A 27,629-nucleotide genomic window follows, 5' to 3' on the forward strand; every position below is an offset into this window, starting at 1 on the left:
GTTATTTTAATGTTATACTAAAAAAAATATTAATGTCTTTGGTCAATTATATTACCTACGTTAAAAAGTGGCATGTTATTGTTGTCATTGGAGAACGTGATATGATAAGAAGGATTGCAAGTAATTAACAATTATTTATATTAAGTAGAAGCAAGTAATGCCTTGGTAGAAGTTACAAACTATTTCCACGGAGATATTCGGCTATACCTGAACGTACACTTTTCGTAAATATTTTCTGATTCACAAAAAAGTGGAAAACTAGACTGTTACATAATGAAATAGATAGCGCCCGCCAGAAAGTATGCTTCCTAGCAGTGACATATTGATCATTGTTTTCTTGTAATAGTACATTGTGCAACAAGGGGAGGAAGTTGAATATTACTAACGAGAGTAAGTTAAATCGCGACATATCGCGACGGCTTGCCCGGAGCTCGAGACTCGAGTTAGTAATATGCATACTTCCCGAGTTACACACAATGTTTTTCACCACACTTGCATTATAAAAAATATGCAAAAAGGTGAAAAAGAGTTCAATACAGTACTAGAAATTTCTTAACTCCCTAGGGAGAACGATTTTTCTATAACTCACACTCCGCCTGCGTGCAATAGCACATTTAGTGTGCGAGTGTGATGAAAATACGTGTATTACAGATGTGCGAAAAGATTTGCCTTCGTATTGTTACGGAAACGTAACAACGTGTCATGCTATTTCAGTCAGTCTCAGTACAAGATGTACTGACATTGACTGAACTAACATGACAAATACGAATGTTTCTGGACAAATACTAAGGAAACCCTTTTGCTCACTACATCTGTACCTATACATTTTTTTTATAATTAGCGTATAATTCTCGTACATTTTTTTGCTTTGAGTTTGGATTCGTACGATACCATGTCACCGCTAGAAAGAAAGTAGGTATGACTAGAAAGTATGACACTTCCTCAACCATACCTAAGTACCTACTTCTAGTTTTTTTTTACTCAACTTTCTAAATAATATCAATATCTTAAGCGGAGTGAGAACCCACCGCTGCGCATGTCACGACAAATTATGTGACAGCATGTTGTGCGACGCTCATTCATCGGAAGCATAGAGGAATAAGTAATGCCTGTGCCAGGCGGCAGACAACCAATGTTTCTGCAAGATGGCCTTGGCAGAAAAACAGTGGTTTTAAGCCATGTAGCAAGCGGTTGGAACCAAATTCTGCATGACCTTAAAGCGCCCTTGGTACCGAGGCGTGCTCTGCCCAATGAAAGATGTCCAATGAACGCAATATTATTGGAAATTATGAATGTCATCGAAATGGAGCAGACTCGTTAAATTTAAAAGAGTCGTTCGGTCAGCCACCGCTCTATCCAAATACATTTCTTTTTTGCTTTCTTTTTCTCAGTTGCATCACAAGAGCAAAACAAACTCCATCCTTCTCAAATTTATTGCGTGAGTTTCACGCACGTTCGCCCAGCAGCCCAGCACAAGCGTTATAAACACACTGAAGTTTTGGACTTGTTGTAAACCATGTAGACAGCCGCGCTTCTAGTACGTCGCGCCTGCCGAGGTCATCTTGCGGAAACGGTGGTTGTCTGCCGTCTGGCACAGGCTTTAAGGGAACAGTAGTAACTCCATACATCAGTAAATGTGGGTTATTTGTATAGGCATAGTTAAGTGACATCTAGCGACAATCACGCATCAGTCACGCGTCAACTAGCGTAAATTATCAGTACTGCTACTTGTCAATAGATGTCGCGACGAACGAAAAGTTTAATGCTCACCAATTTTTAGCTAATATTACAATATAAGTAGTATTAATCAGTATTCTGTTTGTAATATAAGTTGTAGTTGCCACCTAGTATCGAGTCACTACTCGACTGATAATTCACGCTATTTGACGCGTGATTGTCGCTAGATGTCACTTAACTATGCCTATACAAATAACCCCCTTTAATGATGTATGGAGTTACAACTCTTCCTTTACTTATTCCTCTACGATCGGAAGTCATAGAACTACATACTTCTGTAGAGGTACTTATGTTATGTGTATCGTGTATGTGCGCCACAGTGGGCTCTCATATTATTCAGTAGCTAACTGGAAAGTCACAAGCAATAGCTGCCGACAAATAGTGATAATAATTTATAATGAGTATTAGCATAAACAAGAAACTATTCAAGAATCAAGGTAATAGGTAATGTACAGTATAATTTTATGGCCTTGACTTTTCAAACTTGCTCCTCTAGTGACATAATGTTTATTACCATTTACAGATCACAAATAAGTATCACGCTGTTTAATAAAATGTTTGGAAAGTAATGGATTTTTTTTTATTTGTTATTACCTTTGATATCACCCTTATATTACCATATAAGTAATTATTGTACATGATGATGACTTTACAATGACTTTAAAGTACCGTGAAATAAGTACAGAGGTTTTTGATGTGGCTCATTGATTTTATGATCATGCAAATAGTCCGAAAATATGATTTTTTAATTTCTACTTACTCAATACTTAATTTCGCTACTCAGTCATTACAGTTAGGTACTCTACTGTCCTGAGCCAGAGAAAGTAGCAACTGGGGACCGATTTTTGAATCTTGAACGCATGAATTTTCCGTTCAAAAGTCTGTGGAAAACGACGTAATGCTATTTTTGAAAAAGGACGGCTAGTAATGTTAAATCTAGGGGTAAAGAAGTTTAGATCGATGGGTAAAGACCACTCGTTTTTTGTGTGTGGAGTTAGTTATTATTGAACGAAATTCACGAAATCGAATAGTTGACATTCAAAAATCGGCCCCCTGAAAACATGCGTGTCCCTTCTGCCGCCTCTCCCTTTAAAAAAAAAGAGTAAAATGAAGAAAGTCACAAAGTGGCATCATTGTCATGTCGTCTCGTTTTCTCACACGTGTAGATAGCTAGATAGAATACTATTCTAAACTTCATTCTACCAAACTTACATGTTTTTATTTATTGTATCAATGCCACTTTGTTAAAATCAATTAAAAATCAAAACTGTCAAGCCGTATGTAGCTTGGTTTGACATGTTTTCACTGTCAGTAATATTTATCGTCGGTCTTATACCATTAATTACCACTCGTGATGACAACGATGTTATAGAAGGTGACAATAAAATTGTATTAAAGCCTGCAGAACTGGCCAGTCTAGTGTTAAAAGAGCGAATAAAGACAGAACTCAAGAAAACAAGATTATGCAGTAAACCATGTGTGGACATAGCAACGAGTACCGAAGCTGCGGATACTGAAAACTTGCAGGTTTTAAGCAATAAATTAGGTAAGTACCTACCGCAATATCAGAATAATATAGTAATTATATTATAACGGCAGTACCTACATAGCTACCTACATATTTTTAACGAGTAAAGTGCGGTCGTTCAGAGGGATCGTTTTTAGTTTAGCGCTTTCCCGGTGGCATCCTAAAATTACTTTTTCAATAGGTAAGTAGGTCACACTAGTAAGTAGCACATTTCTTGTCATAGAGAAAGATCCCAGAGTCGCTAGCCGCTAGAACTTTTTCAATTTCTCAAGGATGAAACTGTGGGATAATGTTAGAGTTCGTATCGCACGGACTCGCCACTCGTTTGGAATTTCCTACTACGTCCGATCCGAACCCATGAAAATAAGATCCGTCGTAGCCGTAGAACTAATTGTGGTAGTTTACGGTTGCGCACTAGATCCGAAGAATGACGGAAATCAATTGGATGACGGAGATCGGAACTACCATACAAATTGTTCTACGGCGGCGACGGATCTCATTTTCATGGGTTCCGATCGGACGTACCTATAGTAGTAAATTACGAAACGACGACTTAAAGTACCTAGCGTACTAGCGCGCAAAGTACTTACTTGACAATGTGGAAAATTGGAAACTTTGAACTTGAAGGGCCTTACAGTGGATATTGTGGGTTGTAAAACGTTGTAGGTACATTAGGTATGGTAGGCGCGCGACATAAAACAGTCGCTTAGCTACGGACATGTTCTGGTCTATCGCCCCTCGTTTCGAAATATCTCATTTTATATGTAATTTCAGAAGGCAGCTGCAACGACGACGAAATGTTGTCAAACCGCAAAGTATGGAGCCGTTGGAGTAAGTGGGGCTCGTGTTCGGTGAGCTGCGGCTCGGGCTTCATGGCGCGGCGGCGCGCGTGCGTGGCCGGCCGCTGCGCGCGCGGCGAGCGCGAGGAGCAGCGCCGCCCGTGCCGCCGCACGCCTTGCCCGCCGATCTCCCACCCCCACCCCCTCACTGAAAACACCTAACCATAAACTAACGTGAATGCATTGATTAAGTGTGACGAAAGCGTATTATACTTTTAGCATTAAAACCTTATTACAAGTAGGTAGTTAATCTTTTCATCCCCTTGTTGGTTGAATTTCGTTTCGCTAATTTATTTCACATGTGTTCAGTGGACACAAACCTCTCCTGGGGGCAGATTTTTGATTCGAAAGTGTGTGGGAAAACGACAAAATGATATTTTGGAAAAAAACGCGAGTTAGTACGTTTGAAGCTAATGTAGGTATCTATCGACCACTCCATATTTCAATTATATTTGTAAAATTTAAATGACTTTTCCCCTCACTAGCTCGGAAACACGTGTTTTGTCCTTTAATACCAGCGGGTAAAAACGAATTTTACCTTGAATAAAATCAAATTAACTGATTTAAAATTGATAAAAGTAGGTGAATCTAATAGTAATAAAGATGATTTACCACCTGTGGAACTACTGGAAGCAGTGATAAACGCATTTTTTGAGTTGTAGTTTCCTCGCTATAGTGAGGGGAAAAGTTTTGTGTTACATTCGGGTGCAAATGTATTTTACTTCTCGTGTGTTAAAAAACTCGCAAGTTCAGGATTCTATTCTCGAACCACTAGCTTCGCTCGTGATTCAACTGTAGAATCCTTTCACACTCGGCGTTAAAATACAACTTTGCCCCCTTGTATAACAAATAACTATTAGTGTAGTGGAGATATAGTTGAACGAAATCGCCGAGTACCTAACCTACATATAGTCGCATTTCAAAAATCTGTCCCCAGTAGCCAACAAAAGAAAGCAGGTTCTGCTAACTTGATAGCCTCATACCTAGTGGTAGAATGAAGTAAGCTACCTAAGTAACATGTATGTGTCTACGATAGGGTGTAGTAGAGGTAGAGTAGTTATAGTTAGGGTACCTAGGGTACACAATAAACGCCTGCGGGCGGAGCCAACCGGTCCGCCCTGAAACGCCTTTAGAGGTGCAACCCTTTGACGATGATTTCCGTTGCAATCATTGGGTGGAATCATCGGTAGCCTCCTACTCTCACAAAGAACGTACCTATGTGTATATGTACATAGGACTGCTAGAGGTTCATAGATATGTGCTCTGTGCGTTTAAAAACAATCTAATAGCGGCTATTTGTGGTACCCATGTTTTGTTATTCTATCATAATATACTTAACGTTATAGTTTCCATATAAGAGGAAACCGGACTAATTCCAATAAGGCCTAGTTACCCTTCGGGTTAGAAGGTCAGATGGCAGTCGCTTTCGTAAAACTAGTGCCTACGCCAAATCTTGGGATTAGTTGTTAACCCTTAAATGTATGACCTTGACAAAGATTTATTCAAATTTAAACTTTGACATGCTGTCAATAGAGTCATGCCGGGTTAACGCAAGGAGGATGATGGTGACTGATGACACACATTTATATACATACCCTTTCCTAATTTATTACGACTTTAGGCAATTTTATTGACGACAGGAATTGTCTAACCTTTTTAATGTTATTTATTATAAAACATCTATTTACATTGTAAAACATTATACATAATATTATAAAATGCAAACAATTACCCTACCCTAATTTGCATAATTCTATTTCATGTTTATTCGAACCAAGGGGCCTACCGCTCGATTATCACTATTCCTTAAGCAATAATTATCAAATATAAGGTCAATGCGGATAAGTGAAACATACCTACTTTATTTTTTCTACAGATACTTAGGGTGACGAGTTCACCCTATCTGTAGAAAAAATAAAGTAGGTAAGGTACCTATGTTTCACTTCAGTGACACATTCAGTGACTCGCCTAATTCGGTGAAACAACCAAAAATCGTCTTTCGGAATAGTGCTTTAAAGCTTGTATATGTATAAGTTTACCCTAATTAACTGATGCCATTACTGTAATAAAAGGTATGTAACAGTGACAGTAGACAATTTAAATATGCAATATAATCATCTTTTAAAAATTCAGCAATTCAGTATAGTATACAGTTTAATTTTTTGCTTTTGTTACAGGCCCCACCCTGTACACCGGGACTGACATAGCCCATACAAAAAGTGTACCTACCCTGAAATGTATGGGCATTTTAGGGATAAAACTAGGCGCTGTTTCGCAGCTTAGAAGTAGCAAAAATCATATTTTCCCCAAATATTTCTGCGTGTTTTTATTTCTTTATTTTAATATCCTAATATCACGTCAATACACATTTTGAAAAAAAAAAAATTTTAGGCATCATCAGTGTAGAGTGTAGATAGTATTAAATAGGTGGCGCTAAAAAATGGAGGTACGATTCTTAGTATGAAGATTGTCGATCCTATATAAATCATCCTTGGTTAATGGCAATTATAATAATAGTTACTTAATTGCATTGCTGTGCGGCCGACAGTCACTCTAGCAAACAAGCAACTGAAGCCGGAGAGCCGCTTGCATTATTACAGTTACCTACAGCTTATTTCGAATTGCACAATCTGTTTGTGTGTGTATTATTATAATAAACATAAGAGAAACAACTACATATACTGCTTTATCAAACTACTTTTTATCGTACAAACACATAAAACTTCAATGATTTTGTATGTAAAGTTCGACACATTTGTAGCATAACTACACGGAATGCAATGTTTTAGTTATGATTTTTGTTTTGATTATTATTGGTTTTTATTTAATAGTGTTATCTCAAGAAAGGTTACTATATGACGTAACTGCCGCTGATCAGGCTGGTCTCATAAATTCGGACGATGACGAGTTAACTCAAGCTTTACTTTTAATAGACATTCTGAAAACAGGTAAGAACCTTTAGGGTTAACGACTATGCATAGTACCCCAAAATCTCGATTCCTGAGTCCACAGGTACACTACTTACCTAAGTAAGGAGTCGTCATTTCGGGGTTGATCCCGTTCATACATGCTAATATTATAAATGGGAAAGTGTGTGTGTCTGTTTGTTTGTCCGCCTTTCACGGCAAAACGGAGCGATGAATTGTAGTGATTTTTTAATTGGAGATAGCTGAAGGGATGGAGAGTGACATAGGCTACTTTTTGTGTCTTTCTAACGCGAGCGAAGCCGCGGGCAAAAGCTAGTGACTTATAAATTCACCCCGTAAATGGATGTATGTCAATAAATAGTCAAGATGTAGAGGAATTCACCTGGTAAATACCTAGGTATACCAATCAGTACCAACCTACAATTAAAAAGATCTAATGAAATTCTATCATAGATTACCTCAAACTACTACGACAAGAATCTCAAGTTGCCAACACGACAATTGCGACGACGACGATCGAACAATCCACTAGCAAAGCGACTACTGTCCTGGAAAATCAGACGTCTGCGTCATCGCTAAAACAAACCATTCCTAATTTATTCACAACTACACGTTCGTATTTACTATTTAAATAGCACCTATACTCGTACCCTAAGGTAGGTACATCGCTATGCCCTAAGTACGAGTATTTTTTTAGAAAAGCTTTACAGGCAATGGCTGCAATAGAATAAAATAAATAAATATTGGAGACACCTTACACATATCAACCTAGCCCCAAACTAAGCAGTTTGTACTATGGGTGCTAGACGACGATATACATTACATACTTATACATATAGATAAATATATACTATATACATAGAAAACATCCATGACTCAGGAACAAATATCAGTGTTCATCACAAAAATAAATGCCCTTGCTGGGATTCGAACCCAGGACCGCGGCTTACGCCGTGTCTTGCGTGGGCGACGGTCGCGCGACCGTCGCCGTCGCGTCTCATCGTCTACTTCCATATCGATAAGGTTTGATTTCGTATGCGTCGCATCGCCGTCGCGCGACCGTCACCCACGCAAGCCGCGGCGTTAGTGCGTTTTCACATTATCCGATCCGATATCGGATGTCGGACCGATATCCCATACATTATAGGCGCTATCTTGGATTTTTTCTATTGAAATCCTTCCGACATCCGATATCAGATCGGATAATGTGAAAACGGACTTAGGGTACGTAGCCGAATGGCACAAACGCTCACGAAACGAAACGCTCGTATATAGATATCAGATCTATGTCTATAGCTCTTGCGTACCCATTGGCGCGACAGAGCCAGACTACCTTTCGCGGCGTTTCATTTTCGTTTCGCGTCGCAGAAATGCCATTCGGCTACGGGGCCTGGGTCACTACACGCTAGGCCAGATCGGTCGTCAAATAGTATAATTACGATACAAGTGCGGAAAAGAAGAAGTTTGGAAAGAGTGGCGATAAAAATGAAACATGACCGAGGGGACTGTTGTAAGGTTTTAACCCTTTCAAAACGAGAAATCGAGATTTGCTAACTAACTTTCGAATTTTAATGACATGTGTTAAAATAGACATTTATATGTTAACAATCCTCACAATCGTACCAGCTCGCATTTAAAGGGTTGTAGGCACAAGTTACGAACCTCCTCTTCGCACGTGTATCGTACGACGTTTTTGACGTACTTTACGACGTACCAACTTTTTAGCAGGCAACCACTTTGTTCCCGGCCTCTGCATTAATGCAATATTATAATATTCCACAGATTGTCATTTATACACCCTGTTTCCACAGCCATAGTACCTCAGGAATACAACAGAAATCCCATGCCCAATAAAGGCGAGACGGCATGGCAGCCCCCGAGGGCTCACGCCGCGCCCCTGTTTCCGCTGCACTGGCCGGCCCTTGGAACCACATGGGCGGACAACTCGTTGCAGTATACCATGCCGTTGTACGTCGCGCCTCATCCTTCACAAGCGCCAGGTCCAGTAGGGCCACCGCTAAGACCTTGGAGACGTTTCATGCCTGATTACTTTTTTTACGGTCGGCTTACAGCAATATTTTTACTTTTTTGCGCTGGACATAGCTATTCCGCCACCATTAACTTACTAAATATTTTTCAGATGTTCCTCCTCGTCGATTTCCTAAATCACAAAGTAAGTTACCTTGGTGTAGTTGGTGTACAAATAAAAATATACTGTTTTAGGGTTCCGTACCAAAAAGGTAGTCAACAACACATCTATGAATACAGTCAAACTGACAAAAATATGTATACAGAACTTTATTGCCTGTGCATGTTTTGACACTTTGTCTGTATTCACAGCTATGTTGTTGACTGTACAAAAGGAACCCTTATGGCGCTGCTCTGTTGGTCTGTCACATTACTAAGGGTACGTTCAGATGACAAGCGTTCAACGCGCGTTAAACGCGCGCTAAATTTTTGTATAGTGTTCACATGACACGCGCTTGCCGGGCGTTGAACGCGCGATGCCGCGACCGCCATGGTTCAGTCAGTAGAGTTCTTACATTTGTCGAAGACGGACGTAGAAACAGTTTTAACGGTGATATTATACCGACGGCTGAAACGACGCGCCAGAAGACGGAGATATTGGGTCCACCGAATTTTGTCAACCAGGCTGACTGAAAGCCATGTCATACTCAAGTCATATCCCATGACGTTTCTCTATTTCGTCTATAAATAATTCCGTATTAAAAGCTTCGGTTTCCATTTCGGACGACCCGATGAACCCTAAAATACGTCCATCCGCGTCGAAAGCGCGCGCTCAACTGAACGGAAACATAGAAAATCAATGATCTCAAAGCGCGCGTTGACGCGCGCTGACAATTATTTTTTATAATTTTTTTGTAGTGGAAAAAATAATAATACCGTTCCGTTAAATAAGGAGTGGGGGGGGGGGGAGCTTATATCCGAAGTTTACCAACGAAAAATTATGAAAATTTTATGAAAGATTGGTTTTATCCTAAATATTACAGGAAAAATAAAATGGTGTCTGTAATTTAGAAACTTTTTGCTAATAAAAAAAAACTTTTCAGATTTTAACTTTCAACTCTTGCGGATGTATATCGCACTTCAAATTAATACAAGAGTTTACTTTAAAAAAATCTCTTTCAAACAAAGTAAAAACTGTCGAAATCGGTTAACATCATAAAGAATTATCCCTGAATAACCAACATACTACACAGGTCGCGCAAATTAGTTAGCAAATTCACCAAGAGATGGCGCTATACCTATACTTCTAGTCAAGTCTTCTCGCACTTGGCCGGTTTTTTTTTAATATGTAGGTACCTACCTACATATCCCAATTCCTATTTTTCGCAGCTAATAGACGACTGAATAGTCCGGCAACACTTGACACAGTAGCAACTACTAAAGTTACTGTTACTCAGAAAATGTCAACTACAAAGACTACAAAGAATCCTACAAAAAGTACTAAGAATATAGAGCGCACGCATGCAACGGCTCCTAGTAGAGCCACTACGAAATCTCTTCGCACCTCTCACCGTACGGGGCAGCAACGAACTTCAAAGAAAAGTAAGAGATGGTAGAGATCTTTTGTGCCACGATGCTGTAGAGACAAGCGTGAATTATTTTCACTGCTTACGAAATGATTTCATGTAAAGTAATGATTTAATGTAAATTAATGATTTCACTAGGATTTTATAGAGTTGGTTTGAGTGTTATACAAGACTTACCATTTTCTTTTCAGCTACATTTCATAAAAAAACTTCAACGTACATAAAACATACCAATATAATAGAAGCAGAGGTGGCTTCGGAACTTTTAAAAGAATTCAAACTGATAAATATTACCCCAAAAACTATAATAAGAAAAAAACTAACAACTGTTGACAGCACGAGCACAGAATAATCTGTAGGTTGCAAGGAAATTAGGTACAAATATATTATTTCTAAACTCCTAATCGCTTTTTAAAATTAAGTACCTACCTACAGAATTTATTGGTTTTTCAGAAATAGTTCACCTCTGAAATGACGAAGCCCTCTATTAGCCGAAGACGAATAACGGATTCTTCTTTATCTTATAATAGTACTTTTATGATGAGATATACGACATAAATTTCAGTTTTTTTGTTATTTGAAATTTGGAATAGTTTTGGACATTGTTCACCTCTACAAATTGAAAGTATTTTTTTTATAGTACTTACATTACTACAGAGGCCGGGACAAATGGGGTTGCCGGCCGAAGACATATATAGACGGCCGAGCGAAGCGAGGCCGGATAGGTCTGAGGCGGGCAACCCCATTTCCCGCCGAGGTATGTATAGTGCTTTTCTCAAACATGGTATGAAATAAATAAAGTCTACTGAAAATAGTAACTTTGGATGGCTGTATCTCCTAAACGGTGCGTCGTAGCGCAAAAATAATCGAATTTTCGTTCCCCTTTAATTCCCCGTATACGGCTATAAAAAAACAAAAAATTAAAAAAAAACGAAAAAATTTTTTTTTGTATGAAAACCACAGAACTTTATTTAGATAGAAGAAACAAGTTCATCTATTTGTATAGGGGCCGAGCGTGTCAAATTTTGTACTGAAGTTGTTTCTTGCCTGTAATTTTAAATATGTCTCAGGCTCTTGATTGTTCATAATTTTTGTGTTGTTGCAATTGAATATCACGTAACGAGGCATTTTTTATGTTTTGATTGACTTCAACTTACAAAAAAATTAAAGACGAACAACTCAGTGGATTTCACTGAGTTCATTTGACACGCTAAGTAGATACGTTTGCTTGATCTATGGTATATATGACATCTGTGATGAAAACGCACCCAAAATCAAATATTGTCTAGGGCCCGTACCAGTTGCAGTCGGCACGTCTATAAAGCCCCTTATAGTTTTTTTTTAATTGGCTAAATACCTGGAAGTTATGTCACAATTATCTGTGTTTGGAAATTAAAAAAGAAGTCTTTGCCGGCCTTGGCCTGCAAGGTTTGTATGAAATTCCATTATCTATCAATCGTCCTAGCCGCACCTGCAACGTCATACTTCGCTGCCAATTATAAGGCACATAACATCAATATTTCATACCATGTTTGAGAAAAATCTATTAATATTAATTATAGAAAATTCTCAAAATGAAAGGGGGGCAAACTGTAAATATCAAGTTACTAGGTCAAGTGGGATATCGTTAGAAAGAGCTCAAACTGTACATATCAAAACTACATATTTTTTATACTTTTTTTGTAGTGAAAAAAAAAGAATTATGAAGGAAAATGTAAAAAAAAACCGTTCTTTAAACTATCGGTGTCGTCCTCGTACAACAAATTGCTCATTTTTAACACCATGCTTTGTGCACACATAATGTAATTGTAATAAAAACATGTTAATTAATATATTAAAATTAAATGTTGTCTGTATAATTTCTACAATATGGACATTCCTGACTGATGGATGGTATAGGTAAATTGGTCGCGGGTATGGCAGTCGCTTTCGTAAAACTATAAAGTGTCTACGCCAAATCTTGGGATTAGTTCAATGGGAAAACGCAAGGAGGATGATGGTAGGTAATTTCAACTAAGTAATCGATGTGTCTACTGGACTGGAACCTTTTTACATTCCTTGCCATTCATAGAAAATGGTTTAGATAGCTTATACAAGTGTCGACGCTGCATAAAATGTACGCACGCTCGCTCGCCCCGCTGCACGCCGCGGCACTGGTCCCACCGCGAGCTAGTAAACTATGAGCTATCGGCTATAAAAACGAACAAAAGATAATCACTCCCGTGTAAACACTCATAGGTAGTTAGGTACTAATTTCAGGTGGGAAATTTGCCCTATTGACCCATTGATATCTAATGGTGGGTAGATATCATTGGGTCAATAAGGCAAATTTTCTTGTCTTTTGTTAGTAGGGGTAACCGATGGTCGGGATTTGATGGGATATATTCTCCCGATTTTTGCTTCTCCCGACCAAATTAAAAAAATCCCCGAAAACAACAAGCGAAACTCGGATTAAACAAAAAAAAATTTAATTACAGATCGTGGGTGACTTTTTGATTAGTTGTTTAGTTTATTATAATTATATTTAATTTTTAATCTCGGAAAAACGTGAAGAAACCTCGTCAATTCTACGAAATTAGTTTGCACTCTTGTGGATAAAATGCAACTTAGCAAAGATTCGTTTACAAGTATCAAGAGAGCCTTTACCTGAGGCGAAAATATATTAAATATAAAAAAAACTTTTTATAATAGGTTAAATACATAACGACCGTGTATGAGTAGTTCAAATACATAAGTATAAGTAAAGTCGATCACGTTTTACATCTCACCTTTTTCTTATCAATTTTATTTGCCAACAGTTTCCGTTTCAGATTGCGAACACGGGCTGCTCATAAAATTCAAAGAGCAAGGGAGAGGTCAATCTATTTCGTGTCAGTAATAACCATACAGTGTGAACAAAATAAATGTATTAGTTATGTTGTACATATTTCTATCTGGACTTATACTGTGTTTAGTAAGCACTCCTCAACCTGGGTTACTCCAAGTCGCCATCAATGAAGTTCCAGCGGAGACTGACGACGACAGATTGAATCAGGCTTTACTTTTAGTAGATATCCTAAAATCAGGTAAAAAAATCTTTGTAAAAATTCTCGGTAAGTAAGAAAATATTCCTAAAAATCTTTATGCCCAGAAATTTTACTTATTGGTAAATTTCAAATGCTTGGTAGTGGAGGTATGAGGAAGTACCGACGGTCACACTCACACGGTCGAAATTAAAAAATTGGCTCCCAGGATTGCAAGCTACATACCTAGATAGCTTACTGTCTAGTGTCTACATGACATGATGAGATGAGTTTAGTCAGCTAGTCATGACCCATGATGAAAGTCAATGCGCACCAGCCGAACGTATACTAGCTTTGTCAGTCACACAGTACACAATTCATGACAAGGCAAGCAAGGTGGCAAGGTATTAAAAATCTCTTCTGACTTTAGCATTAACTTTCTAGCCAATCGAAAACGAGTGGTCATTACCACCAGTTTTAAAATTACTAGCCGCCCTTTTTTGAAAATAGCATTACGTCGTTTTCCACAGACTTTCGAACGGCGAATTCGTGCGTTCTAAATTCAAAAATCGATCCCCTGGAAATATGTTAGTTTTGTTTACAGTTATGTACACGCGAATGGATGCACAATTGCACAAACTAGCTAGCTTACTGCACTCTTGCAATCCTGGAAATCTAGTTCTCATGTATTCCGGGCATTAAGTTATTTAGGCCAGTCTGTATTCGAAGGCAACCTTTACAGAGTATATCAAACTGCTGCGAGAGCGGTCCGGAGGCGTGGGCGCCGCGGACGCCGTCACGGTGGAGCAGTCCACCTGCGCCACCACTGCGGCCGAGGGCGACGGCTCCACCGGCGGCGCTGGCGCATTGCTTAACTCTACAGACAAACCAAAAACAGAAATTACCATTTCAAGTGAGTACCTACAAGAAACATTCAATTTATTGCTGGTTTATTTTACTGTCTATAGGCTTGTACTAATATGTATTCTGTACCATAGGTAGGGTTTTTTTTTATTGACTTCGTCGGAATATAAATTAAAGGTACCTAACTATCTCATTTAAACCAATAGGTAGCGTGTATAGAAAACACAGCTACCAAACAAAAAACCACAGCTAAATTACTCTAGCTATTCATAAATGTGTGTCTGCAGATAAAGTTGCCAGAGATTAACGGTCGTGTGATTATAGGAGTTGCCGTCGGTTATGGCCTTTATGGGTCACCGTAATAGTGACTGCTTATTAGTTACCATCCGACGGGCTGTACCATCTTATGCTTGTGACTTGTGACCGACGTAGTCATGAAATATAAATTAGTAGTACACCTACAAGTGCCTATAGACCCTAAGTCAATAAGTTATTGTCAATAACCTAGCCACAAAATTAAAATTTTGATAAAACCCCCGACTGTGACATAGTGGACCAATTTTCATGAAACATAGCTAAGAACACTCCTGACTAATTCTGCTAATTCAGCTTTCAAACAAAAAAAAAACGAAATCTAAATCGGTCCATCCATTCGGGAGCTACGATGCCACAGACAGACACACACACACAAACAGACAGACACCATCAAACTTATAACACCCCGTCGTTTTTGCTTCGGAGGTTAAAAATACACGTGAGAACGTTTGGGCCGGTTTTTATTTTGTTGTCGATTTCAGTTTATTTTTTTGGATTTATTTTATGTAGGATTATATGTATATAAAAATATATACTAATAATCAAAAATTTCCATCCTAATAGGAGAGAAAAAGTGTTCCAAATATTTTTTTCCAATGAGTAGGTTAGGTATAAGATTACAAGTTATACGTAAGTATGATAAGCGTTATTCAGTAGAAATTTCTCTTGTGGAATCGAAAGAGCTCATGATTCTGCGACGACAACAACGTACAAAGCGCAATCTGCGATTTTTTCTTGTAGCAGATAGCACCTTGTACGTTGGTGGGTAAGGTGCAATTTTCTGAAAAAAAAAAATTGCAGATTGTACCCTATACGTTGTTGTCGTCGTCTGATTGAAAAATAAATCTAGAAAAATCTCATATTTCCTAAAAAGCTCAGAATAAAAATCCGCCCTTATGATAGAAAATACATTTTATTACATGAAATATTTACATGAAAAAAAATACTGAAAATTACAACACTTTTTAATTTGCAGAAGGATTCGTGTTACTTAGTTTTCCCCTCACTAGCTCGGAAACACGTGTTTTGTCCTTTAATACCAGCGGGTAAAAACGTATTTTATCCACTAGTGGGTAAAGTAATTTGACCTTGAATAAAGTCAAATTAACTGCTTTAAAATTGATAAAAGTAGGTGAATCTAGTAATAAAGATGATTTACCACCTGTGGAACTACTGGAAGCAGTGATAAACGCCTTTTTTGCGTTGTAGTTTCCTCGCTATAGTGAGGGGAAAAGTTTTGTGTTACACTCGGGTGCAAATTTATTTTACTTCTCGTGTGTTAAAAAACTCGCAAGTTCAGGATTCTATTCTAGAACCACTCGCTTCGCTCGTGGTTCAACTATAGAATCCTTTCACTTGCTCGTTTTTCAATTCCACACTCGGCGTTAAAATACAACTTTGCCCCCTTGTATAACAAATAACTATAATCACACGAGACTATTAGGTCAGCAATTCCCGTCAACTTTGTACAATGCCACGTCAGCAAATTTTAATTGATCCTATTTTGTTACCAACATTTAGTAATATAATTCGACTTTCGTAAGATATATACAGGATAATTGTTATAATTAAGAAAATATAGATACTAGAGAACCTTAATGACGAAATAAAACTTAATAAAATCTCAATTAATCAACAAAATCTTGGTAACAAAATAGGAATTAATAAAAACAAATTTAACTTTTCCCTTAATTTTTGTACAAAGTTGACGGGAATTGCTGAGGTAATTTACAAAAAAAAATCCCGCACCAACTGCTCTTGGTATTCACGAGAGTGCTAATGCTAAGTTTAACTTGACGTTTTATGCTGGCTGGTAAAATTTACCTACTCGTATTAATGATCAATGATTTTGCATAATTTAATTTCACTGGGTCGCAAAGTTTGTTTAACCTTCGTGACTTGAAAACGCTTAAGATCCTTCGCTTGCTCGGGTATCAATATTGGCACGTGCGGTTAAACAACAACTTTTCCCCCATGTAAAACAAATACAACTATTGTACAGGTCCTAGGTCACTGGCCGAGATACCGAGGGGACACCCGAACTACCCTACCTTGGTGTACACCGGCGCGCCCTCTGACGCGTGGGGCTGGCCGGTGCCAGGCACACCGGTTCCTCACAGGCGCTTCTATGGAATGATGCCAGAGCCAGTACCACCTATGTATCCGAATATGCTCCCATATGGACGCCGTAAGCACACAACTCTAAGAAAAATGCTCAATAAAAATACGCATTTTCCATTTAAATAATATATTTTTTTGTTATTCAGGGTGTTTATTTAGTCACCTGCAATAATTTACAATAAACTGTATAGCACATTGCTGTGAAATCATGGTAATTCAAATCACAAATTGCCGAATAAAAATATCTGATTCGGTCTTAAAATACCAATATTTGTTTACAGGATTTTTTCATCGTAACTTCCCGGATTACTCATATTATTATGGTTTGTTTGTAATTATTTAATATAAAAATCTATTTAAATGTATTATTTACCAACTTCCCTTAGTTTTCATGATGATCATGGATCTAAAAAGTGGATTTTAATCGTTTTTATTTAAGGTATGGTATGAAGCATACATAATTACTAAAAGTGTTATTAATACTTACAATAAAATAACACCTAAAATAAGAGAGCGATTTTGATAAGTATATATGTTACTCGTACAATAAATTACAACTTATATTGTTTAATCTGTACGCAACTGAAGCGTTAATTTCTCTTTATCGTAGCTACTTAGGTACCTATTTTTATCTTAAATAATAATTATTCTTCTTCTTATTAAAGAGCTCTGTAGCTCTTGTCGGTGGAGTAAATATATGCCATATTTCTCTATTCTCCGCTTTCCTCTTTAGATCTTGATACGACATGACACCGGTCTTCTCCTTGAGCTGGTCAACAAACCTTCTTCCTGGGTCTTCCTCGACCTCTTCTTCTTATTACCTTTTCAGTAATTACATTGTTCTGTGTGCCAACGAAAAGATTAGTTGCGTTAATATTTTATACCTACTGTCCTGGAACAGAAAAGTGCTATTTTGCTCACCCCTAATAGGGAAAAGTACTGTTTCCGGACGGGCGATATGAAAAATAATTGCCAAATAGTTAATTTTTATCACGCCACGGTCAAAATATAACATTCACATAACCCTTAAATGCTTGGGTGATGGTGATGCATGCATCATATATTTGATGGCCTGTGGCTCAATATGTAGCTATCCAAAATCACATTTATAAGCTTAATTATTATTCAGTATTTAATAAATATTAAATAAATTAAACAATATTATGATTTACTATTTATTATTTAAGGATAAAGATGAAATGGCGGAAAAGTGTGAAAAAACAGGATGATGGCGATTTATGTAGTGTATGTGATTTAGGCAGATTTATTCGGAGTTAGTAATTAGTTTATGTTTAAACATTTTATCATAGGGGTTTCACAAATAGTGTACTTTTCTAATAGTAGTAAAAAATTACAAATACAAATAAAACTTACCAATAATTATATATTTATATATATAACTTTTGGCCTATTTAACTTCTAACACTGATTTAGTATTAAAATCGGTATTAAATATTTTTTTTATTTTTTTTCCCAGAGTCAGAAAACCGTTGTCTATCACATATATTAATATCTCGTTAAAAGAAAAATTCATGCAGTTAAGGGTTAATAACATATTCTGCGAAACTGCTAGTTTAACATATTTTATTTTATGTAAAAATATTTTCTATGGTATCTATATTTTGTGTTTTTTTATAGGACCTTATAGAAGAAGCAATAATTATAATGATAACCGTGAAGAAACGGCTACAGGTCAGTGCTATATTATTATTCCTAACTTTACTAGATTAATTTAAGGGCAAAACAATCTCAATTCTTCTTTAATATACAATTTTATTATTAAACAACGTCCAAAGAAAATCAAGACAATTCGACTTCAATAGTTTACGTTACAACATTGTCGTCAGGACGCTCCTAATCCTGACCCGATCCCATATGTTATATCAAGAAAAACGCGATGTAGGAAATGAGCGCTCAACGTACAGCTGTACTATTATACAGAGTGGGGCCTGTAACAAAAGCAAAAAATTAAACTGTAAGCTATTCTCCTTATACTGATCAACATTTGTTCAGCGACTTTTAAAAATAACTTGTATTTTGATTTTTATTACCATTGAAAGTTTTTTCTAAGAGGTAATGTATTGCGAATTCTGTTAAGTCTAAAGTGTGACAGACAACGTCAATGACAACAATAATGGCGTACATTGAAGCTAATATTTATTTTGTATGAAAAATAAAAAAATTAAAGACTTCATAATTTTTAAAAGTCACTGAACAAATGTTGGTCAGTTTAAGGAGTATAGCCTATAGTTTAATTTTTTGCTTTTGTTACAGGCCCCACCCTGTATATTCTGTGGTACAGCTAGCAGTCTACCGGAAAATAAAGTAAACTAGTGCGCGAGCTTAAAGTATGGAAGATGATTTTTATGGGATAATTATTTATTGCGTGAACCGATTTTAACCATTTTTCCTCTATTTGAAAGCAGGTAGATACTTTTATTGTTATTCTGTAAAAATTACAGGTACAAATGGTACAATAAACACCCGCAAGGGCGGTGAAATTAAAAATGTAAATCTGAAAGGTTTTTATAAATTAAAAAAAATGTTTTCAAGATACGTGATACGTGTACGATTTTATTTTTCCTGTAGGTAATATTTATTATAATAGCCATATTTGGTAAAAAAATCAAAAATGTTCGTTGGTAAACTTCGGAGATAAGGGGGGGGAGGGCGGTATTTTTTTTACATTTTCCTTCAAAAAACGTTTTTTTTCCACAACAAAAAAAATATAAAAATTGTATATTTGAGCTTTTTCTAACTATATCCGACTTGACCTAGTTACTTGACATTTGCAGTTTGCCCCCCTTCCATTTTTGGCCATTTTCTATAATTAATATCTTATACTTTTAAACGAGCAATTCTTGTATATTTATTTATTTATATATTTATTTACACTGACGATCTCGGAAACCGCTCTAACGATTTCGCTGAAATTTGTTATGTGGGGGTTTTTGGGGGTGAAAAATCAGTCTAACTTATCCTTAGGTCCCGGAAAACGCGAATTTTCGAGTTTTCATGCGTTTTTCTTCGCGCGCCATCTCGTGTGCAGTAGTTGTACTGTTAAGACAGAATTCTTTCGGTCGATGTAAGTACTATTTATTGCAAACACTAGATGGCGACACAGGTCAAGGATAAAACGAATAGAAAAATACACTATTTGAGTTTTTGTGGCGAAATGCGCGCCATCTCGTGTGGAGTAGTTGTGTTGTTAAGGCTGAGAATTCTTTCGCTCGATGTAGGTACTATTCATTTTTGAACTAGATGGCGACACATGTCAAGGATACGAAACAGAACCGAGCGAAGCTCGGTCGCCCAGATATTTAAAAATTAAAAAAACAATACCTACTTTCAATTTGTGTTCACGATGTTCATAAATATTCCAAATTTCAAAGCGATAGCATAAGTAGATAGTTCTCGAGATATTTAGTAATGTGACAGAAAGACGGATAGACGGATAGGGTTCCGTACCTTTTTGGTACGGAAGTTATGGAACCCTAAAAATATGGACATACTCGGAGCAATACGTAACGCCCGTATCCTCTTAGGTTGTGACAAGTCCTCATGATTCCCATGACCAGAACTCGATCTTGAGAACAAATCTAACATGACTAACATGAGCTATGCGTCCTGATCATCCCCAGCACTCCCAGCAGTTCCACTTAATCAAAGGTCATTTGTGATGTAAGTCCTTGATTTTTTCATAAAAATACGAGTCACTATATTTTTTTTAATGTTTGTTTCACGATATCTCCGTCGTTACTGGACCGATTTTGAAAAAAATTTTTTTTGATTGAATGTATATGTATACAGATTGGTCCCATTTTTATCAGAACCCAGTTCTGATGATGAGAAACTGGAGAAATTGAGGGAACATATAATGATTTTTGTGTTTTTATAAGAACAGCATGCATATACGTACGGAACAGTGGCATTTCGTGTAGTGGAACTGCTGTTGATAATCAGAACGGAACTCCTTAAACCTAAACGGCACGCTTATAATGACTTTGGTATATTATAATGAACAGCTTGCATTTACGTTCAGAACAGTGACATTTGCTGCAGTGGAACTGCTTATGATGATCAGAACAGAACTCCTCAAATCTGAACGGCACACTTATAGTGACTTTGGTGTTTTTTATAAGAACAGCATGCAGATACGTTCATCGTACACATTTCTACATAATCCAACATTCGCAAGTACCTACCTTTCACCAGAACCCCAAAGGCGGCGGTTTCTTTTTCTTAAAAATTATTGATAACCAGCTTTAGCCCGCGGCTTCGCTCGCGTTAGAAAGAGACAAAATGTACCCTATGTCACTTTCCATCTCTTCAACTATCTCCTCTTAAAAAATCACGTCAATTCGTCGCTCAGTTTTGCCGTGAAAGACGGACAAACAAACAGACACACACACTTTCCCATTTATAATATTAGTATGGATGTCAATTCGACAATATCGGCTTTTGATAGGACAGTTCTTATATTGTCTGATGTTCTTCCTCGGACCTCAAATTAAGTACATTTTTACCAAATTCTAATTGAATTGTTTCGGCATGAAAATTTTCAGAATGGAAAAAAGAGAATTGAAAACGATAGTTGTTTTTATAAAATTGAGATATTTTTATTTGAGAACAAATAAATATATTTTGTTAACAGAAATGAAAACAAGTACTGTTAGTAAGAAAACAGCCACTTCAACTAGGAAAGCTCCGAGGAAAACCAGCCAACTATTCGCTGGTCGTCGACGTTCTAATGCGCCACTGCGGAGAAGGAACTACCGTAAGTCAATGTGTCTTAATCTCTTACCTCCTTAAAGCTCGGCCACAACATGCGCGTTTTGAGAGCGTAAGCGGAGCGCAATGATAGCGGTGCGCCGCCGGAAGAACGCTGGCGTTGCGCCCAGCGGACGCCGGCGGGATCTAACGAGCGCGGATTGCGAGCGGAATGCGTGCGAATTGCGAGCGGAACGCCGGCGTTCGGCCGACGCACCGCTATCATTGCACTCCGCTATCAAAACGCTTTAAGTGTGGCAGAGGCTTTATTCATAAATGTTCACTAAAGTTATCAAGCCGATAAAGTTCGTTTGTCCCTTTCTATCACACATATACGTCGGAAAGGGACAAACGAACTTTATCGGCTAGATAACTATTGTCCCGGATTTGTAAGTTCACATTTTTGACACATTTGTTTTGAAGTATGTTGTGATGTGGCTAAGACGTATCGTTTGCCAAATCTAACGATTAATTTTGAATTGGTGGAATCGATTAGGCCCTATGTACAAGGAGGCGCTTAAACAAATATACGATTCCTATCAACTTACTGAAATGTCATTTGAATCGAAATGACAGACTGCTACAGCACTAGTTTAAAAATAAAAATTAATGATAAATGACATGATAAGTAAATCCTGCGTGATAAATTAATATCGTAAAATACTCACTAACGAAGATCCGTAAAAATGTAACAAGTGCTAGATTATGTTTAAAGTAAGCGAAATATTGTTTTTAAGTACTTGATTTTTTTTTAATATTATTACAGGATTTTATTTAAAATTTCATTAGGTTGCGCGAGTTTACGTATTGTGCACGCAGTCATGTGTCAAAAAGAGGTTCTTACAAATCTGGGACAATAGTGCGCGTTTATGAATGGTTAATATGTACTTAGCTACAGATGTAGTGCGAAAAGGGTTTCCTTCGGAAACGTTCGTATTTGTCATGCTAGTTCAGTCAATGTCAGTACATCTTGTACTGAGACTGACTGAAATAGCATGACACGTTCGTACGTTTCCGTAACAATACGAAGGCAAATCTTTTCGCACTACATCTGTACCTACATGTATATTATCGTAGTACAATAACTGACAAGGGGATATTCACTGCATTTCTTTTACAGAAGGGTCCTTATGGTTCTTTTCCATCCTAAATTTTAATATTCTAACTTTCTCACAAAAGGGTGGCACATAACATAAAGCATATTACTTAGGGACTTTTCTGTGATAGCTGAGAAGCAATTTGGATGGCAAGCCAGCAAGCCACAGAAAGTTACCATGTTTAGCCATATAAACTGTTGACTGTTTAGTTTAATTGATTCATTAATTATTCGTTCAATTACTATACTTATGACACTACATATGCGAAAATGTACGAGTAAGTACATAATAAAATAAATATAAAGTAAGTAAAAACTTTCTTGTTCTACCAAAAATAAATATTAGACAGAGTGACGGGTTAAGAATTTCACCACACCGTTTCTTCCCGTGGGCACAGTATAATAAAGAGTACTATCGTACAGTATGGCCACTCCCGCTCCCCGCTGAAAGTGGCGCCCACCCCCTCTCGGTTACCTCACAGTTACCGCCTGTCAAAAACGCGAACAGTCGACCTGTCATATCTCACTCATACAAGCATGGTACGCGTTCACCTACACGAGCTTAGAATGTGTGCTAGGAACGCGCCTCTTTCATATATTTGATCGCCAGTGTCCGAGATGTGCCGTGGGTGTCGTAGAAGGGATATATGGGTTATTAAACTGTGGCGTAGGCGAGAGGATGGCAAGTGCTGGCAACCTGTCACTGTAATGTCACAATTTCGTTTTCTTTCAACCCCTTATTTGCCAAGAGTGGCACTGAAACTTGTGCGGTTTCATGTGCTCTGTCTACCCCTTTATGAGATACAGGGGTGATTGTATATGTATGTATCATTAAGTATAAATTAAGCCTAAGGTACGTATACTGAATTTGAATGTTCTCTTCTATATTCATGTTCCCTTGAACTTGATGAAAGATAAAACATTAACTTACAGTCCAGTTATTTATAATAAATAAAATAAATAAATGCGGAATGCTCCATTCAAACGCCCCCCCCCCCCCCTCCCCCCATTTTAGAGAAGTAAGGGGTTAGAAACAGACGAAAAGTAGGCTAAGTATGTCGCTCTCCATCTCTTCAACTATCTCCCCTTAAAAAATCACCTCAATTTGTCGCTCCGTTTTAACGTGAAAGACGGACAAACAAACAGACACACACTTTCCCATTTATAATAACTAGCTTTTGCCCGCGGCTTCGCACGCGTTAGAAAGAGACAAAAGACACCCTTGAGTTCTCACACCGGTGTTGCCCTTAAGCCATCTTGGATGTCGCTTTTTGTGGGCGCCCATCTTGTGGGGACCGTTTAATTATTAGGCAGGCGTCCAGTTTTTTATCCCATAGCCCAGTATTTAATCCATCACTTTCATCCAATAGCCCAGTTCATTTTAGGTTATTCCATTAACTCTCAAAATAGTCCTTACATCTTGGCGGGTGTTGCCTCTGCATGTGTCCCATGTGTGTCATTAAAGTGTCAAAAGGGGTTCTACGCGTTGGCTTCGGCCCCGCGCACGCCTCCCAAAGGTCCGGAACACCATTGTTCCGTGATGGGAAAGACATACAAATAATAAATATATTAAATATTACTTAATTAATTATGGGCGAGCAGCTATGCAGCTGATGACCCTATGTTACACAATGTCTCATGATTTACTATCTTATTATTTAAAAGCCCCTTGTATATTATATTAATATTAAATATTTATAACATTCAGTTCAGTTTTTAGTTCTCATGGCATCTGTCCATTGGGACAATTTCGCCAGCGTCTAGGTTGTGGGAGCAGAGAATTCCTTTGAAGGTCTTGATCGTTTTCTATCGAGTTCTTGATCGGTTGAGAGAGCTATAATCCTAAGGGAGGAAAAAAAAGAAAAGAGCCAGAGTTATATAGAGGGAGAGTTGGAGCCCTTGGGGCAATAACTTAAATATTTTTAGTTACTCGAAAGAGAGAGGGAACAATATATCATGAGAAAGAGAACTGAGTATTCATAGTTTGATATATTTATAACATTATATGTAGTACAAAGTATGGATGGCATTTCATTTTGTTTTGTGTCACTGCCCATTCCAAGCAATGACAGCAACTGATATAAAAACTACTTATCTATTTACCTATTGGCAAAGAGGATCGAGTATTAAGTGGTATTTGGTGGTATTAAAGAGAGTTACTGTCAAAGTAAAATGTGTAATCACAGTGCATAGACTGCCATCTCTCGACACAGGCTTAAAACTTTTGAACCTCAGTTTTGACAATTTGGCCCATATTCTTAGCTTGATATGTTTTAAAATGTCAAATATTAATATTAACGCCATCTAGCCGAGCGTACCCCAAAGGTGTATCGCCATCTAGCTCACCGTACCTTTTTCTGTATGGTTTTGGGGTACGTTTTTTTCTTAGGCTTTATCGGTCTATACGAAGTTATATAGGTCTTTGCACCTCACCTTCAAGCCTCTTACACGGGTAACACAATTCCAAGCAATTTACATACCATTGCCACATTTGCTCCATAGTTATGCCTATTGAACAAACGCGGCAATGGCATGTAGATTGCTGGCAATTGTATTTGCCCGTGTTAGTGCGTTTTCACATTATCCGATGCGATATCGGGTGTAGGACCGATATCCCAATAAGCCAATAGCCATATTTAAGCCGTCATCTTTAATTTTTGCCATTGAAATCCGATATCGGATCGGATAATGTGAAAACGCACTAAGCACCGTATAGTGTACCCACCGCTGTTGCAGATAATCCACGCAGGGCAGACAACACAACACTCATCGAAAATTTGAAAAATATTACTCAAGGCCATGCAAATACAAGCTCAGAAACAAACAACACAACACTCATCGAAAATTTGAAAAATATTACTCAAGGCCATGCAAATACAAGCTCAGAAACAAACAACACAACACTCACGGCAGACAACACAACACTCATCGAAAATTTGAAAAATATTACTCAAGGCCGTGCAAATGCAAGCTCAGAAACAAATCCACTAGATAAGGAAAATAGTACAATCGCAAAAACAACTACAACTACAACTAGTAGTACAAAAGCAAATAGCACACAAACGAGCCACAAAACTAAATCAAACAAAATCAAACCGAAAGCTTCAACTCCGGTGACTATAGACAAATGGCCGGCTTTCCTATTTAAATCGACTTTACGGATATTTTTAGAAAGAAGCACTCCCTTGCCCATACCCCTTCCAGAAAACAATGCATTTTGCTTTACAAATCCCAGAAATGCACTGTGTCGATCTCCTTAACATATTGTTTTAATTTAGAATTACTTATAATTATTAACAAAAATGTTTTGTGAACAAGGGGCATCCTTAATTACTTATTAGTCTTATTACGTATCTTGTAAATAGCGAAATAGTACATTACAAGTGCGAAAAAAAGGGAAGTTCGAACTGAGTGGCTATAAATTAAAACACGACCGAAGGGAGGGAGGATGTATCGTACCGATCGTACGACGTTTTTCGGTACAGGGAGCCGATTTTTGAGTCTCACGGCGTTCGAATTCAGAAAATTGTCACTGAAAATAATAGGCAATTCACCGTTTTCAACCGGTATTTTAGTGAAAGTGAGACTCAAAAATCGGCCCCCAGATGGCCCTCCGAAGTTTCGACCTGACATATATAATGAACGACTTCTCACACTAGTGCGTAAAAAAACTCCCTTCGGTCGTGTTTTAATTTATCGCCACTCGTTTCGAACTTCCTTTTTTACGCACTTGTATCGTAATGTACTATTTCAACTCCTGGCGATTTAAATCACTCCCTTCGGTCGTGTTTTAATTTATCGAACTTCCTCTTTTCCGCACTTGTATCGAAATGTACTATTTTGGCAAATTTTGAACTTGGGGCTCTTATATGTATCTAATAACAAATTGCTTGTTAGCAAAATCGACACGAGTTACGAATTTCCTTTTCGCACGTGTATCGTACGACGTTTTTCAGTACAGGCCCCGTAGCCGAATGGCATTTCTCCGACGCCAAACGAAAACGAAACATAAGTAGTCCGGCTCTGTCGCGCCAACACGCAAGAGCGATAGGGATAGATATCTACTATCGTTTCGTTTCGTGAGCGTTTCGTGAGCGTTTGTGCCATTCGGCTAGGCACCCTGAATGAGCCTCCGAAGTTTCGACCTGGCATATAATGAACCACTTCTCGCACTAGTGCGTAAAAAAAACAACATATGTACTGAAAAGGTCTTATTTTGATAAATTGGAAACAGATCATCACTCAAATGCACTAACAGGTCGAGTGCATAATAAGTGTACCTACCTAGATATTTTTCTAGCACGAAGAATGTGACATTCATTAGTGGCTTCCTTTCGATATTTAGTTCAGCGATAAGTTACATTATAATATGTCATTAATTATTATAATTATGTCATTAATTATTGACGTGGCACTAAATCTTGAGTAGTTGCATGTGCTCTGCCTACCCCGTTTAGGGAATACAGGTTTGAATTTATGTGTAGGTATACAGAGTGGGGCCTGTAACAAAGGCGAAGAATTGAACTCTAGGCTATTCTCCTTATACTGATCAACATTTGTTCGGCGACTTTTAAAAATAACTTGTATTTTGATTTTTATAACCCTTGAAAGTTTTTTCTAAGAGGTAATGTATTGCGAATTCTGTTAAGTCTAAAGTGTGACAGACAACGTCAATGACAACAATAATGGCGTACATTGAAGCTAATATTTATTTTGTATGAAAAATTAAAAATTTAAAGACTTCATAATTTTTAAAAGTCACTGAACAAATGTTGATCAGTATAAGGAGAATAGCCTACAGTTAAATTCTTCGCCTTTGTTACAGGCCCCACTCTGTATAAAATTAACATTTATACCTGATTTATACAAATGTCAC

At 37.6% G+C, this 27,629-nt stretch overlaps 3 protein-coding genes across 5 annotated transcripts; all 3 read left to right on the forward strand.

Moving 5' to 3' along the window:
* Window positions 1–3,033: 3,033 nt before the first annotated feature.
* On the forward strand, window positions 3,034–4,330 carry LOC125240483 (A disintegrin and metalloproteinase with thrombospondin motifs adt-1-like). The gene is made up of 2 exons (XM_048148377.1): window positions 3,034–3,283; window positions 4,040–4,330. Exons 1-2 carry the CDS (start codon window positions 3,034–3,036, stop codon window positions 4,264–4,266), a joined length of 477 nt encoding a protein of 158 aa, XP_048004334.1. The 3' UTR covers window positions 4,267–4,330.
* Window positions 4,331–6,842: 2,512 nt separating this feature from the next.
* On the forward strand, window positions 6,843–10,949 carry LOC125241878. Of its 2 annotated transcripts, none has more exons than XM_048150561.1 (6): window positions 6,843–7,052; window positions 7,485–7,653; window positions 8,841–9,091; window positions 9,172–9,204; window positions 10,389–10,601; window positions 10,777–10,949. In XM_048150561.1, exons 1-6 carry the CDS (start codon window positions 6,896–6,898, stop codon window positions 10,935–10,937), a joined length of 984 nt encoding a protein of 327 aa, XP_048006518.1. In that variant the 5' UTR covers window positions 6,843–6,895; the 3' UTR covers window positions 10,938–10,949. The 2 variants fall into 2 exon arrangements, with proteins under 2 accessions (XP_048006518.1, XP_048006519.1); XM_048150562.1 differs by having other exon boundaries at window positions 7,485–7,643; window positions 8,843–9,091.
* A 2,319-nt stretch (window positions 10,950–13,268) lies between these two features.
* LOC125241621 lies at window positions 13,269–26,215 on the forward strand. 2 transcript variants are annotated; one of them, XM_048150183.1, is made up of 7 exons: window positions 13,269–13,650; window positions 14,330–14,500; window positions 16,769–16,954; window positions 17,169–17,210; window positions 18,526–18,579; window positions 21,542–21,664; window positions 25,490–26,215. In XM_048150183.1, the coding sequence occupies exons 1-7, from the start codon at window positions 13,500–13,502 to the stop codon at window positions 26,011–26,013; spliced, it is 1,251 nt and encodes a 416-aa protein (XP_048006140.1). In that variant the 5' UTR covers window positions 13,269–13,499; the 3' UTR covers window positions 26,014–26,215. The 2 variants fall into 2 exon arrangements, with proteins under 2 accessions (XP_048006140.1, XP_048006141.1); XM_048150184.1 differs by lacking the exons at window positions 21,542–21,664; window positions 25,490–26,215 and adding an exon at window positions 19,162–19,378.
* Window positions 26,216–27,629: the final 1,414 nt, after the last annotated feature.

This window comes from Leguminivora glycinivorella, chromosome Z, assembly GCF_023078275.1.
Source record: "Leguminivora glycinivorella isolate SPB_JAAS2020 chromosome Z, LegGlyc_1.1, whole genome shotgun sequence".
Lineage (NCBI taxonomy): Eukaryota > Metazoa > Arthropoda > Insecta > Lepidoptera > Tortricidae > Leguminivora > Leguminivora glycinivorella.